This window comes from Tenrec ecaudatus, chromosome 1, assembly GCF_050624435.1.
Source record: "Tenrec ecaudatus isolate mTenEca1 chromosome 1, mTenEca1.hap1, whole genome shotgun sequence".
NCBI classification, from domain to species: Eukaryota; Metazoa; Chordata; class Mammalia; order Afrosoricida; family Tenrecidae; genus Tenrec; species Tenrec ecaudatus.
Window position 1 is genome coordinate 30265936 of NC_134530.1, and position 16112 is coordinate 30282047.

At 56.4% G+C, this 16112-nt stretch overlaps 2 protein-coding genes across 4 annotated transcripts in view; one reads left to right on the plus strand and one right to left on the minus strand.

The window, feature by feature from the left end:
- Nucleotides 1-812, minus strand: HES2 (hes family bHLH transcription factor 2). The gene is made up of 3 exons (XM_075538115.1): nt 768-812; nt 591-686; nt 1-408 (listed from the first exon to the last, which is right to left on the minus strand). Exons 1-3 carry the CDS (start codon nt 810-812, stop codon nt 1-3), a joined length of 549 nt encoding a protein of 182 aa, XP_075394230.1.
- An 8140-nt stretch (nt 813-8952) lies between these two features.
- Nucleotides 8953-16112, plus strand: part of ESPN (espin) — a 33522-nt gene continuing 26362 nt past the window's right edge. For all 3 annotated transcript variants that reach the window (XM_075538129.1, XM_075538139.1, XM_075538146.1), the window contains exons 1-2: nt 8953-9246; nt 12078-12271. In XM_075538129.1, the coding sequence (XP_075394244.1) occupies nt 8953-9246; nt 12078-12271 (488 nt within the window). The remainder of the gene's footprint in view (nt 9247-12077; nt 12272-16112) is intronic.

The window sequence follows — 16112 nt, forward strand, 5'->3', positions numbered from 1 at the left end:
CTACCACGGCCGCCAGAAGCCCGGGCTGCCTGGAGGCTCGGGCTGCGGGGGTGTCGAGGGAGCGGGCGCCGGGGTGGGCGAGAGCGGGCGGCACTGGTCCCTGGCGCGCCCGCCGTCCCGGGAGGTGCCAGCCGCCTTCCGCCGCAGGTGCTCCAGCAGGCGCGCGCTCACGACGGGCTCCAGGGCGCGGCACGCCGGCAGCACTCGGGTCAGGCGAGTCAGGCAGGCGCGATAGCCCTCCAGGTAGCTGTCGGAGGGCGCTGCGGGGGAGCGGGGGGAGGGGTGAAGCGGGCTTGCCGGCTGGCGCGGCGCGGGGCCGGGCGGGGCGGGGGACGCGGGCCGCTCCTGCAGGAAGTTCACGGTCATTTCCAGGATGTCCGCTTTCTCCAGCTTCGAGTAGCGGGAGCTCTGCGCCAGCCAGGAAAGAGAGGGACCCCGAGAGGGACAGTCAAGGCCGAGGTCTTCGGCCCGGCGCCCGGCACCGCGCTGCGGGGCTCCCCGCCCAAGTGGGTACGCTCCCACCCTGCCGGCCACCTCGGGCGACGCGCAGACCCCCTGGGCCGCCCTCGGGCCGCGGCCGCCGGCCTCACCTCTCTGCCCAGCAGCGGCAGGATGAGCGCCTTGAGCTGGCTCAGGCTCTCGTTGATGCGCGCGCGGCGGCGCTTCTCCAGCAGCGGCTTCAGGCTCTGAAGAAAAGCAGAGGCAGCGGTTACACGGTCTCGGGCCCCGCGTCCCCGGCCGCCCGGGCCCTCGGTGCCCGTCGCTACCTTGCGCAGCTCCGCCGCGCCCCCTGCCCTCCGGGGTAGCCCCATGAGCAGCGCGAGACGCGCGGCCGCCCCACGCGGTGCAGCGGAGAAAGCCGTGGGAAAGCCAGAGCCGGAGCGGAGTGAGCCGCGCGCGGACTTAGCCCGGCTTTAAGTCCGCGGCGCCTGCCCGCCCGCCCCTGGCCCCGCCCCCGCCCCGCCCCCCCGCGCCCCGAGCCCCAGGATCTGGCCGCCGCTTTGTGTGCGCACGGCGCGGCGGCGCCCCTGGAACCTGCCTCCAGCGTCGGAGTCCCATCTGCGGCAAGATCGGGGTCCCACCCCAGGCGCCCATCCAGCCCTGGCGGGGAAGTGCGAGCGCCGTCGGGAGCCCAGGGTCAGTCCAGCCGCGCGCCGCCAGGCTCAGCGCACCGCCCTTCCGCACTCAATGCCCATATTCGGGTTGGGGACCTCTTCAGAGCCCTGGCCGAGGCCAGGACAGGGCACCTAGTGGCCACCAGGCTGCAGAGCCCAGGCCTTTGGGCGCTCGCTCCCAGGAGACAGGCCGATGGAAGTCGCCCCGCAGAGCCTCCGGGCCTCTGCCACTCTGCGGACTGAGAGCTGCGCTGGAAGCGAAACCAAGGCCTGGGGGGTCGTTGCGACCTGCTCAGGCTCTTGTCGAGGGAGAGTAGCTGGATAGGGCTCAGGTGGGACCCCGGACTTTCTGTCCAGGCATCGCGAAGGCCGCAGAGCTCTCCGGGGACGCACGGAACGAAAGATCTCTTGGTTCCCCCGCTTTCGGCTCCAGATAGGGAAACTGAGGCCCGGTGTAGGCTAGGCAACCTGGAAGCCCGGACTCTATTAACCCTCCGAGGTCATTTACGTTTCAATCGGCTCCAGCTCCGGGTGCCACCCTCGGGACTGCGGGCCTCACGTGACCCGGCGGGAGGGCGGTACTGGGCTCGGGGCTTCCCGCCCGCCGGGCCCCGCCCCCCGCCCGGGCCGCCTCGGCGCCGCGTGGCCGTTGCTGCTGCAAACAACCTGGGCGTCCCCCGCCCATCTGCTCCCCTCCCCCGACCCGGCTGGCAGGGCAACGGCCAGCCTGGTGGACTGGACTGCGGATTGCGGGACCGACCCACCGAGCCAGACCCAGAGGAGGCGCGGCGGGGCGGGGCCGGGCGTGCGCTGTCCAGGGTGCTGGGACGCCCTCTGTAGCCCCCACCCTCGCCCCCGTCCGTGCTCTACCCAAGAGAACCAGTGTGCCCACCATGCCGGTGTCGTGGAGCAACTGGGCCCGGGGAAGCTCAGGCCACCCAGTCCCCTCTGCCTTACCCAAAAGACCAACTTTTTAATAAAAAGCCACGTAGTGACTCCAACTCCTATAAGTGCCAGAGGAGAGGTGCATTCATAGAATTTTCAATGGTTGCGTTCAAATCCACCCATTCTCTGCTCTATCTGTTTTCTCCCTTGGGAAGTGGGGATAGCAGGTGTACCTCTCTCAGGGTGTTGGTGTGGTGCCGGAGCATGCATGTGATGCCTGACCCGGTGCCTACAAGCCGTAGTTGCTCTTAGGGTGCTGTGGAGTCCATTGAACTCATAGCGACTCTGCCCAACAGAATAAAACACTGCCCCAGCCTGCCTCGCCGTCACCAATGTTGCTGTTTAAACCCTTCAGTGCAACCACTGTACTCATGCATCTCATCGAGGATCTGTCTCTCTTTTGGCTGACCTTCTACTTGGTCAAGTGTGAGTGTTTTCTCCAGAGTGAGACCCTTCCAAGGAGCATTCTGGCTGGACTTCTCCCAAGACAGTTTGGTTTATTCTTGTGGCAGTACTTGGTCATCAGTATTCCTCACCGTCTTCGCCTGGGTTCTGTAGAGGAGCAACATCAATGAAGTATATGAATAAATATGTCTAGATCAAACCAAACCCACTTCCATTGACTTAATTCCAATTCCTAGACACTGTAGGGCGGAGCTGAATTTCCCTTATGACTGCCAACGTTGTACATCTGTATGGAAGCAGACTGCCAAATATCGACCTTCCAGATAGCATGGCTGTCAACTGCTTAACCATTGCACCAACAGGATGGACACACACACATATATGTATATAAAATAGCTTGTACAACTTTGGAAGCTGGCAAGTGCATGCTAGGCTTCTCCTGATTCATGTGGTTGCAGGGGCTAAGGAAACCCGCCAGTCAGGCATCCTGCTGCTGGCTCGTGTGCCCACAACTGAACGAAGATGACAAGACAGGATTACACCTGAGTTTTGCCAAAACATCTCTATATATTGGATTCAGGTCACACCCCATAAGGAAATCCCTCTTCCAACTCTTTAACTGCTTACATCAGCTCACAAAATGAGGTTGATTGCAGAATAGCTGCCAAAGCACTGAGAGTCACAGCCTCGCCATGTTGACATATGACATTAACCATCACCAACATAGCAATTCACACACATCCGTCCTTCGGTCTTCCGTATTTATTGTCCAACTTTTGCATGCATATGACATTATTGAAAATGCCGAGGCCTTGGCATTTATATAGCTAATACCTTAGTGCTTGTTTTTCAACAGTTTCAAGAGGTCCTGTGCAGCCAACTTTGCTAATACAATACAGTATTTGATTTCTTGACCGCTGATTCCAAGGGTGTCCATGAACTTGTGGTAGTCACCTAATCTGGTGTCAATTTAAGAATTAAGAGTGTAGGGGTGGAGTGTAGGCGGTCAATCTGGAGATAGCCAATGAGCCTTCTGTGGGCATGGCCTTCTCCTGAGAATTCTGGGAAATCTGTACTTCCTCTTCTCTCTCTGCTACGCCCTGGAGACATTGCAGAAGACAAGTCACATGGACGCAACCAGACCTCAGAAGCCAGAGAAGCCACAGAGAGACCCCTGCCAGTGATGAGATGTTTCCAATGACACGTGATCCAAAGGCTTTCTGCCCACTGGCCTGTGATCTTCTGCATTTGGTTTCATTGCATGTGTTTCGTGAGTCTGAAGAGGACTTTACAGATTGATATTGGAAGTATGGGCTAATATTGGACCTATGGACTTGATCTGGACTGGGATGGAATGTTTTCTCAATGTTCAATTGCTCTTGTACATAAATCTCTTTCTTATACACATATGTGTGTCCATGGATTTGTTTCTCTAGTCGATCCAGACTAACACAGAACTCTTTGACAACTTCGATCTTTTCTTCATTTATCACGATGTTGTTTATGGGTCCACTTATGAGGACTTTTGCTTTCTGTATGTGGAGACATAACCCATACTGCGGGCCGCAGTCTTTGATCTTCATCACTAAGTGCTTCAAGCCTGCTTCACTTTCAGCAAGTAAGATTGTGTCATCTGCACATTGCAGACTGTCGATGAGTCTACTACCATCTGGATGCACATGCTTCTTCATACAGTGTGGTTTCTCTGAGTATTTGCTCAACATGCAGGTTGATTACGTATGGTGGAAGAATCCAACTCAGAAGCATACCTTTTAAACCACATCGTAGCTCCTCGTCCGTCTGTCTCTGCCCTGTAAGACACAATGGAACTGCCTCATAAGGCTCCTGGTGCCGTTGATCTGATCTTTACAGAAGCATACTGCTAGTTCTCCATAGAGTAGCTGGTGGGTCTGAACCACTGAACCTGGGGTTCCTAACCCAGCACTTTAACCATTGCACCACCAAGGGTTCTATCGGATCGCTAAGTCTAATAGCAGTGGGGCATTTTTGTCTTTGTTGCTTTCTAGTATTACCTTAGGAGCCCTAGTGGTGCAGTCATTACCTGTTGACTGCTAACTGTGAGGTCCAAAGTTCAAAACCATCAGCCGCTCCAAGGGACAAAGATGAGTCTTTCTACTTCCTGTCAAGAGATACAGTCTCAAACACCACAAAGGCAGTTCTACCCTCCAATAGGGTTGCTATTGAATTGGAATCAATTCCATTCCGGTGAGTTTTAGGTGGCTTGGTTTTTTAGTTTAATATTCCCTCCTTCTGTCTCAACAGTTGCCTCTTGGTCTATGGAGAGGTTGTGCACATGTACAATGGAGTGTTCTGGAATTTCCATTCTTCACATATGAGCCATAATTTATTATTCACACTCAAATGCCTTGGCATATCTATTTGCGTTGTCAGTAAAACACAGGTAAGCATCTTTCTGGTACTGTTTTGCGTTCAGCCAAGATCTGCCTGCCATCAGCAGCGACACCTTTGGTTCTAGGTCTGCTTCAACCAGCTCGAATGTCTGGCAGCTCCTTGTGAAGTGTTGTTACAACCGGTATTGAATCTCCTTCCGCCAAACAATTAACTTGCGGGTGATATTAATACTATTATTTGAGAATTTGCGCATTCTTTTGGATCACCTTTCTTTGGAACAAACAGGTATGTGGATCTCTTCTGGTCTGTTAGCCAAGGAGCTGTCTGCCAAATGTCTTGGCATATTGGCATAGGTGAGTGAGCACTTCAGGCTTACATCTGTTTGCTGAAACATACCCTTTGGTATGCTGTCCACTCCTGGAGCCTTATAACCCCCCCCCAATGCCTTCAGTGCAGCTCCAGCGATATATTTTGGTTGCCTGTCTCTGCTCTCCAGGGTGCTGTGGACGTCTGGGGGCAGACTGTCCCTGGGTAAGATCGGGAGTGCTCTGGCTGGGGAGGAGGGCCTCACTCCCAGTCTGAGCCTGAGAGACTATTCCATCAGTAAGGAATAGATGTTCACCCGTGACTTTCATGGAGGTGTCCTTGGCAGCTTCTGGAGGAACACAGGGATGATGTGACCTTGACCGTGGCCTGGCCATTTTTCTTCAGCCAGGCCTGACCCGGCAGATGAAGCCACTGAGATGCAGGTGTCCCGGGTCAGGGGAGCCCTCTAGGGGTAAAAAATGGGATTGCAGGGAGTTTTGTTGTGGAGGAGACACAAGGGAGGGGGTCACCTTGGCTTTTCATTCTGTACGGCCTCTGAGAGTTGGGCTGTGATCTGCAAGTTCGGCAGTTCGAAACCACCAGCAGATCCAAAGGGAGAAAGAAGCGTCTTTCTACTCTCATAAAAAGTTAGCGTCTCAGAAACGCACAAAGCCAGTTCTCCCCAGCCTATCAGGTTGCTGAGTGTTGACTAGATGACAGTGAGTTTGTGGTTTATCACCCCTGCCACTCACTGGCCTTGCAGGTGCACATTCTCCACTTGCTCACCTGAGAGGTGCACCTGCTACTGAGTGCCCTGGAGGCGACGACGCAAGTGGGCATTGAAACCCTCCTCTCATGATGCATTGAGGCTGGCAGGAAAAAATCTCCCCACTTCTTGCCCACAAACCACTGGCCAGTTTCCAGACCTCAGGGACCACGGATTCCATCAGACAGCTGAGTCTGCTCCAGTTTCACTGAGGTTAAGAACCAAACTCCAAAGTCACTGCCATCGAGTCCTGCAGACTCCCAGCGACCCTGTAGAGCAGGGAAGAGCTGCCCCTTTTAGAGTTTCCAAAAACATAACTGTTTGCAGGAGGAGAAAGCACAGTCTCTCCCTAGGTTAAGAAGGAAAGTGAGCTGATACCAAGGTCTCAAGTAGAAAGAAATGTTTTGAAAATGATAATGGTGCCCAGCTATCAAAAGATATAGCATCTGGGGTCTTTAAGGCCTGAAGATAAACAAGTGGCCATCTAGCTCAGAAGCAACAAAGCCCACATGGAAGAAACACACCAGCCTGCGTGACCACGAGCTGTCGAAGGGATCAGGTATCAAGCATCAAGGAACAAAAAATCATATCATTGAAAATGTAGGTGAGTGCAGAGTGGAGACTCAAAGCCCAATGGTAGCCAACCGGACACCCCTTACTGAAGGGTTGTGGGGAGGAGATGAAGAAGGCAGGGTGCAGGGTAGCAATGATGAAACGTATAACTTTCCTCTAGTTCTTAAATACTTCCCCTCCACCCCCCGACTATCATGATCCCAATTCTACTTTACAAATCTGGCTAGACCAGAGGATGTACATAGGCACAGATAGCAACTGGAAACACAGGGAATCCAGGACAGAGGACTCCTCCAGGACCAGTGGTGAGAGTGGCGATGCCTGGAGGGTGGAGAGAATGTGGGGTAGAAAGGGGGAACTGATTACAAGAATCTACGTATAGCCTTCTCCCTGGGGGAGGGACAGCAGAGAAGAAGGTGGGGGGAGACGTCGGACAGTGTAATATATGACAAATTTATGAATGATGAAGGGTTCCTGAGGTAGAGGGGAGTGGGGAGGGAGGGGAAAATGAGCAGCAGATATTAAGGGCTCAAGCAGAAGGCAAATGTTTTGAGAATGATGATGGCAACAAATGTACATATGTTCTTAACACAATGGATGTATGTATGGACTGTGATAAGAATTGTACAAGCCCCCAATAAAATGATTTTTAAAAAGAAAATGATAATGGCAACATGTACAAATGTGCTTGACACAATGGATGGATGGATGGATGGATGGATGGATGGATGGATGGATGGATGGATGGATGGATGGATGGATGTGATAAGAGCTGAACAAGCCCCCAATAAAATGATTTTTTTTTTAAAAAGGAACCAGGGAATTTTTGAGGCCATTGCACACAGCGCCACCAGGTGGTAGTTCAAGGGAATATCAGCTGAATTCCCCCAGAGGTCTGGATCAGGCCTCCTGTGGTTCTTGGAAGTTTTTTTGTGACATCGTTTCATGTGCCACCTTTGGCTAGGCACTGGATGGACCAATCAGTTCTCAGCCAGGGCCCTCATGAGGCTCCATTAGGTGGGTGGTGGACGGACAAGGGAGAGCAAAGGCGGCTACAAAGTTACCCGATGTGCTGACTGCGCTCCCACGGCGGGACAGCCCCCAGGTCTGAATGCTCAAACTGGTGTGCATTGGCTGTGCCTCTCCAGCTCCCACGGAGGGCTTCCAGCCGTGACTGCAGGCTGCCTGGGAGCTCGCGGGCTGGTCGCCCACTCCCTGGATGCCCACTCTGCCCCTGCCCCACTGTGCTCTGCCCCTGTTCGAGAGCCCCAGGCACTCAAGCTCACAAATTACTTGTGCCCCACCCCACCCCCCACCCCTCCACCTCCTCCATCGGGACCATTAGCTGGGTGTTCTCCCAGACGATGGCGCATCTGAATCCGGAGTCCAGTGAGTTCTTTCCTCCCTGTCTTCAAAGGAGCTCCTACGCCCTGCAGGGTCACACGCTGAGCTGCTGCCCGGCAGTTTCTGGTGGAGAAAAATGAGGATGTCGGGCGTCTGTAAAGATGTACAGCCTCAGAACCCCCAGGGAAAGCTCCCCTCTGTCCTGTAGGATCCCTGTGAGGCAGGATCCACCCGGAGGCAGGGAGAATTTGGGCCTTCCTCCCTCAGACGCAATCCTGGGCCACTCCCTTGAATGGGAAATGGGTGGTAGGGAGCCAGAGGGAATTGGGCTCCGTGAAACCAGAATTGAGACAACGCTCTGATACCCCAGAGCCTGTGGGGGTTGGAATCGCACAGGGCGCGTACCCTCCAGATTTGGTGGCACCCACCATCCCAGGCTAAGAGGAGGACCCAAGAGAAGGACGACCGGGACACTATTGCGCTGGGCCAGAGCTCCTGTCCTTTCAGAAGCCCCTGCCTGGAAGGAGTCCCCTTTCTTACCGCTCAGGTGGCAGCTTCCCTGACCGCCCCTGTCGCTAGCTCCCCACCTCTCTCTTCTGGTGGCCCTGTATTCCCGACCGTTTACTGGCTTGGGTCCACAGCGCCAGGACAGCAGAGTGGGCACTTCCCAATGGAGGAGTCGGTCTACCGCCCCACTCTCCCGGCCCTGCACCGCTCTGAAATCGAATCCCACGTTGTGGCCCGGGGGTCTCCATTTTTAAGTCAGGCAAACTGGGAGAGAATCCCCTCTCCTCCCACACCTCGCGCGCTGCGCCTGGCTGGCTGTCGCCAGAGACCCTCATAGGACGGGTATCAGCCCTCAGCCTCCTGGCACCCAGGTCCGGTCGCCCTCGCAGCGCGGGTGGGTGGTGACACGGGGCGGGGCGGAGGCGGCAGGGGGCGGGCCCGAGCCTAGAGCCCGGCGCCCGAGGCGGCGGGGCTGCAGAGCGCGGCGGAGGCGGAGCGGAGCGGCCGGGGCAGCTGAGCCCCGACGGCCGGCTGCGCAACCGGGGCCCTAGGACTCTCTCTCTCATGGCGTCCCTGGGACCGCGCTGAGCGCGGGGTGGCGACGCCGGCGGCGGCACCATGACTCTGGTTCGGGCGCTGCAGGCGGCGAGGCAGGGTGACCTGGACGTGCTCAGGGCCCTGCACGCCACCGGCCAGCTGCGGCCCTCGCTGCGCGACTCCCTGGACGCGCAGTCCGTGCACCACGCGGCCCGCGCGGGCAAGCTGCACTGCCTGCGCTTCCTGGTGGAGGAGGCCGCCCAGCCCGCCGCGGCCCGGGCGCGCAACGGCGCCACGCCGGCCCACGACGCCGCCGCCACCGGCCACCTCAACTGCGTGCAGTGGCTGCTCTCGCAGGGCGCTTGCCAAGTGCAGGTGAGTCCGCTCCTCGCACGGGCGCCCTCGGCCCCGGGGGCCCCCAGATGGCTGAAGGGTGGGTGGAGTGGGGGGCTTCTTGGACCCAGCTGAGCCCCTCATGGAGTTCCTTCGGGGACTGCGTGGAGTGGGCTCTGGGGCTGGGAATTGGGCTCCGTGAAACCAGTATTGAGGCAAAACTCTGATGCCCAGAACCTTTGGGGGTTGGAGTCGCACAGGGATAATGCCCTCCAGGTTTGGTGGCACCCCGGGCTGAGATGCACATGGCCTGAAGGGCAGGGCAGGGGCCAGAGGGGTGGGGAGCTCCCAGGACAGAGGTGTATCCCCGACCTCAGTGTCTTCAAGCCCCCCAACCCTGAGTTGCTGCCTCACCATCACCACCCACACCCCTTGCCTGTCTTCCTGTCCCCAATGCCCACCTTGTTTCTCTGTGTCCTTTGACACCACAGTGCCAGTCTGTCCCTGCCATTGGCAACCGCCCAGAAGCTTCTGAGTGTAAACCCTGGAGCATCAGGCAGGATGGGTCAGTCCCCAGAGAGGACTGCCTGGGGGGAGGGTGACCAGGAAGGCCCCTCTGAGCAGTGACCTCCCTGGGGACCCCAGAAGCTGAGAGGAGGTAGCCAGCTGGCCGGCAGAACCCTGGACACCAGGAACAGTTAGTGCGAAGCTCTGAGGCATGCAGATGAGTGCCCTGGGGGAGGGACAGCTGGGAGGCAGGTATGGCTAGAGTGGGGTTGAGGCCCGGTGGTCACAGCCCTGGGGCCAGTTCCTGCAGCGGCTACTGGGCGAAGGTGAGGAATCTGGATGAGAAGCCGACTGCTGATGGAGGCAGTAGTGGGAGGAGTCTCTGGGTGTTGCCAGTGGTTAACATGATCAGCTGCTAACTGCAAGGTGGGTGGTTTGAATCCACCCAGCAGAAGAAAGGCCTGGTGGTGTGCTTCTGAAATGACTGGTTAGTTGGTTAAATGATTGCTAGTCCTCTGACCCACACACACTCTCCCGAGTCTATTAGGTGGCAATGGCTGGCCTAGAAGGGGTGGGTGGTGACTGAGCTGGCTTGTTTGCTCCAGGATGTACAAACCCCGCTCCACCCCCACTCTCTGCCCTCAGGAGGGCAAGGCCCTCTCCCACTCTTCCTGGGAGATGGCATCTTAACCCCTGGTTGCCTCTGTTATCAGGGCTTCCTGGTCATGTGGTCCGTGCCCGCCCGTGGGACATACTCCCCTCACTGTGTGTCAAGCCTTGTCTGGAAGCCTCCCTTCTCCTCCCGGGACCCAGTGTCCAGCCCTCCCCTCACCCTCCTGAAGCTGCCACTGCAGAGGAGCTAGAAGAAGCAAGTGGCCTTGTGCCCAGCTAATCAAGTCCCCTGCCCTCACCCCCACTGGGCAGAGGGTCAGCAGGAATGTGGAGTACTGGCCTAGATTCCTGGTCCTGCCCAGCCTGGGACCTACAGCTGGTGGAGCACTAGGGACAGGCTGGCATCCACAGACCTGGGCCCTCTGCTTGCTGCATTCCCACCAAGAAACTCAGACCCATAATCCCTGAGGCTAGTGAGAAGGGAGGACCTTTCTCAAGAGCTGGGACTCAGGATACGTATCACCAGGTCCTGCTCAGGTCACCTCTAGCCAGTCCTACACCCAGGCTAGGGGGCTGAGATGAGCCCATCTCCCAGGTATGCACAGTCTGTCCAGCTCATGGACGGGCCTCACGTCTACCTCAGCTTCCCAAAGGACACTTGTTCTCATCTTGCTCCCTGCCGCGACTGTCCCATGTCAGCCTCACTACCCTAGTCCCCAGTTTCCTGTGCACACTCCCCCCCCAATTTCTTTCAGGAACCCCAGAGTTCTCTTTCTCGTGGAGCTTGGCTTGGGGTCTCCCATGAGTCCAAGCTGCCTCAGACCCTCTTCTGTCCCTGCCACTTCCGTGTTGTTCCACGTGCTCAGGGCTGGAGCTCATTCTGTTCCCTGTGGTGCCCAAACAAGCCAGCCTGTGCAGATGACTCCCACCACCAACCTACTCCACACCTGCAGACTCGCTGATGAGCATGCTTCCAGAATCCTGGGCCCAGACCACAGCCTCATCCCTTTAGGGTGCCTTGGTGGTGGCAGTGGGGTATTGGCCAAGCCCCTTAACTTCCATCCCTGACTGCCTGACCTAAGTCTGCCCATCAGTACCAGAAGCTTCCTCCTTGGCAGAGGCAAGAACATGGCCAGGAGTCGAGGGGGTCTCCTGGGGAGGGGGGCTATTTTCTGCCCTAAGGTTAGGTTCTTGAAGCTGTCATGTACAAAGCAGATAAGTATGTTCCCACAAGACACGCTGGGGAGAAGGGGATGAGGGTTCAGGCTGTTACACCCAGGTACCCCTTGTCATCCCAGTGCCAACCTTGCCCTTCTCAACCCAGCCACACCCCCTCACTTGTGCAGACTTTGGCACCTGGTCCTGGCCAATTCTGGAACAGAAAAAAAAAACCACCTCTGAGTGTCAAGCTCTCAGGGCAACAGAGGGGTGGCAGGGAGCTGAGCCGGGGAGCATGGGATGCTGAGGATCAGGGGTTCCAGCCCAGGTGTGAGCTTGTGAGTGTCAGGGGCTGTGATGCCACCGCCAGGCCTTGTCCTGAGAACCTGCTCTGTGCTGGGCACAGCGGGCTGTTAGGGACTCAAGTTCAGAAAGGACCTGCTCAGGGACAAATTCCTCATCAACTCAACCGCCCAAACAGTGGTCCAGAGACCTGCCCGCCCTCCCCAGCAGGGGCGGGTGGAGAGGACAGACTACCCCTGGAGGCTGCAGGAAGGCAGGGCCGGGCTTTTGAAAGAATTGCTCCCTTCCCACAGGACAAAGACAATTCTGGTGCCACAGTCCTGCACCTGGCTGCCCGCTTCGGCCACCCCGAGTTGGTGAGCTGGCTGCTGCAGCATGGCGGGGCGGATCCCACCATGGCCACAGACATCGGTGCCCTGCCTATCCACTATGCCGCCGCCAAAGGAGACTTCCCTTCCCTGAGGCTGCTCGTCAGATACCACCCTGAGTAAGGACACTCCAGGGGGGTCATTGGGTGGCGTGGGCCAGGGATCGGGGGAGGTGAGAGCCAGCCACAATCCTCCAGCATCCCAGGGAATGGCCGCTCCCCTGTCCTTCAGTGACGAGGGAGCAAGTGAAGAGGCAGCGCCTACCCCAGAGGAGGTTGATCCTCTCCTTGGCAGTCCTCCAAGGACTCCCCAGGATCACCCCCCCACCACCACCCGACCTGAGCTGCATAGGTAGACAATGGGCAGCCGACTTGGGAGTCTGGGTCCCAGATCAAGATTCTGACCAGCCGGCTGCCCGGGGCTGTGGAGCCCAGGCCTATGCTAATCCACAAGGCTGTTCTAAATGGAACTGGGATGCCACTGCACCTCCACATCCACTTTCAAACTCCTTATCCAGCTCCTTCCTCTCCCGGCCAGACCACTGCCCCAGAGGCCTCTGGGCCAGGCCATCGAGGAAGAAACTGGTCATTTCCTGTGGCCCTCTTAACTAGTCCCCATGACTCAGATGGGGATATGGTACCCAGACCTCTCAGACCCACTGGACTCAATGGCTGGTCTGAGGGAGTAGCTGATATAGGGGTTGGGAGCTCCGTGGACAGGATGGATGGGGGGAGGGATGTGCACAGAGAGATTGGGGCTAAGTAAAACTAGTGAGATTGAGGGGAGGCTCTCTGGCCTCCTATGACTTCACCAAGAGGAAAGAGAGACAAAGTCAATATCATCTCAGGGTCAATTCTTCTGAGGCAGAGATTAGACCAGCCTCGCCCCAGCCTTTTTCAACTTCTGATACCAGCCCTCCTCCCACCAAGGAGCTCGCTGCTTCCCTGCTGGGTTTGATAATTGTTGCAATGACTGCACAGAAGCACAAACCATGCCCTGTCAGCAAGCATGTGCTTTAGAGCACTAACTTGTTACAATTCAAGATACGGAATGCTGTGGATACAGTTCTTCTGTCAGGGCAGTCTCCTCTCAACTGTCCTCCAAGGCGCACCCACCCTCCCTCAGCCTCGTGGCCTGCTTGGACAAGTTTCACCAAGCTCTTTAGTTCTCCTCTCTCAGCCCATGGCCCCTTGGTCTCGGTCCTGCAAGGGTAAGTGTAACAATCAACGGCAGTAAGCCCCAACCCGAGGAGCATCGACTCCCTCTCCAAAAGGGAGCGAACCTAATTCCCCCAATTAAGTGCCTGGGGACAACCCACTGCTGCTGCTGTTCTGGAAGGCTCTTGGTCCTCGGAAGCACCTCTGCCTTCTCAGGGAAGCATCTCTGCCTTCTCAGGTGTCGCAGTTTCTGGATGGAAGAGGTTCAGCCCAGAGATCTTGGGTCCAAAAGACACGCCCCACTCCTGGCTCTTCTGTCTGGATTGTAGCGAGGTCCTCCTTTCCACTGAGAGGGCTGTGTTAAGCTGATGGTAAAACTAGGCAGTCCTCCTGTTAAGAGTCCTATGGTGTCTCACTGGCATGGTCCCATGGACTGTATTTACTTGATGAGCAAGCTAGCCAATCGCCTCCATGGGCCACAAACACCTCTCATTTGCATAACCCTACCCCATCATTTGGTGGGAGTTACCAAGCCTCTGGCCAGAGGAGCCATACACAGTCATTCACGGCTCCTCAGGCTCACACAAGACTCCTGGGCCACAGTTGCCTAGACCTACCTGAGAGAGTGGCAATCGGGCCCGGAGGGCCTGAGCTGGGGTGAAGGTTCTAACCAGAACCCCTCCTTAGATGGAGATGACTGCGGTCCCAGTATTAGGAGGGGGAGAGAATCTACTGGTTCCACTCCTGAGAGCACCTTGCTAGCCACCAGCAAGGAGGCCAACCCCATTCCCAGGCATGTGTCAAGGGTGTAGCAGCTGGTAGCTTCTTGGCCTGGCACACTGACAGGGGTCCCGGGCAGCTCTGACTCCCACCAGGCTGGCTCCAGTGTCCCCTGGCAAGAAGTTCCCTGGTGTGGTCACTGCAAAGCCAATGGATGTTCCACCCTGGCAGGGGCTCTATTCCCAACCACCTCATGTGGGGCCACTGGCAGCTGGGGTGCAAACTCTCAGATCATGTCAGAGTCAGGAGGAGCCCTGGTGGCATAGTTTATTTGAATAGGACTACGATCTTCAAGGTCAGCAGTTCCAAACCACCAGCCGCTCCACAGGAGAAAGATGGGGCTTTCTCCTCCTGTAAAGGGTCCCAGTCTTGATGAATAAGCAAATGTGGTGAAGAAAGCTGATGGTGCCTGGCTATCAAAAGATATAGCATCTGGGGTTTTAAAGGCTTGAAGGTAAACAAGCGGCCATCTAGCTCAGAAACAACAAAACCCACATGGAAGAAGCACATCAGCCTGCATGAGCATGAGGTGCCAAAGGGATCAGGTATCAGGCATCATCAGAACAAAAAATCATATGATGTGAATGCGGTGAGTGTGGAGTAGAGACCCAAAGCCCATCTGTAGGCAGTTGGACATCCCCTTACAGAAGGGTCTCGGGGAGGAGACGAGCCAGTCAGGGTGCTATGAGCAACAATGAAATATACAAATTTCCTCTAGTTCCTAAATGCTTCCTCCACCCCCTTACCCCTATCATGATCTTAATTCTACCTTGCAAGTCTGGCTAGACCAGAGGATGTACACTGGTACAATGGGAGCTGGAGGCACAGGGAATCCAGGGTGGATGATCCCTTCAGGACCAGGGGTATGAGTGGCGATACTGGGAGGGTAGAGGGAGAATGGGTTGGAAAGGGGGAACCGATTACAAGGATCTGCATGTGACCTCTTCCCTGGGGGACGGACAACAGGGAAGTGGGTGATGGGAGACGTCGGACAGGGCAAGACATGACAAAATAATAATTTATAAATTATCAAGGATTCATGAGGGAGGGGGGAGTGGGGAGGGAGGGGAAAAAATGCGGACCTGATGCCAGGGGCTTAAGTGAAGAGCAAATGTGTTGAGAATGATGAGGCCAATGAATGTACAAATTTGCTTTACACAATTGGTGTATGTATGGATTGTGATAAGAGTTGTATGAGCCCCTAATAAAATGATTAAAAAAGAGTTCCAGTCTCAGAAACCCACAGGGGCAGGTCTACCCTGCCCTAAAGGGTCACTATCAATTGCATGGCAATGGGCTTAGTTTTTTTGGTTTGGTCAGAGTTAGGAAGGTTAGAGGAGGGTCCTTTCCACACCCGGGGTTCTGTCACTGACCCCTGAGTTAGAGCCTCCTGGTGGGGTGGGGTGAGCCGAGGCTACGCCAGGTACCACCTCCACCGTACAGATTCTGATGCACACACGGGGTGAGCCCTGCTCCCCTGGACTACCCCCTCACTTAAAGCAGAGGACACTGAGGTCCTAAGATGGGATGGCCATGCTCATGCAGCCGGTAAACAGTAACAGTCAGCCCAGGACACCACCACAATGGCCAGCCTCATTAGGCCCAAACTGTGTGACCTGTGACCTGGAAGTGCAATCTGAAAGGCAGACAGAGGAACAGGGTTCAGAGAGCCCTTGGCCAACCCCCGATCCCTGTCCACAGAAAGACCTGGCATCCAGAATGAGTCCCAGGTCCTCAGGAGATGTTCCCTGGGGTCCCGGAGACTCTGGCCCCATCCCAGACCATGCCAGGGGCTGAGAGAGATTGAGCTCTGGACCTGCCTAACTGTGACCAGATGGCATGAACTGGTAGGCCCCCAGGAAGGGCCATGAATCTCCTTGAGGTGGACAGGAACTCAGGCTTTGTCCCTGCTGCTGAAGCTGATAAGAAAGTGCCCTTGTGTGTTTCTCTGCTTTGGGGGCACACCCAGGGAGCTGGGCCACCGGCTCAGAGACTATGGTCTGCTCTGCTCTCGTGCCTCTGG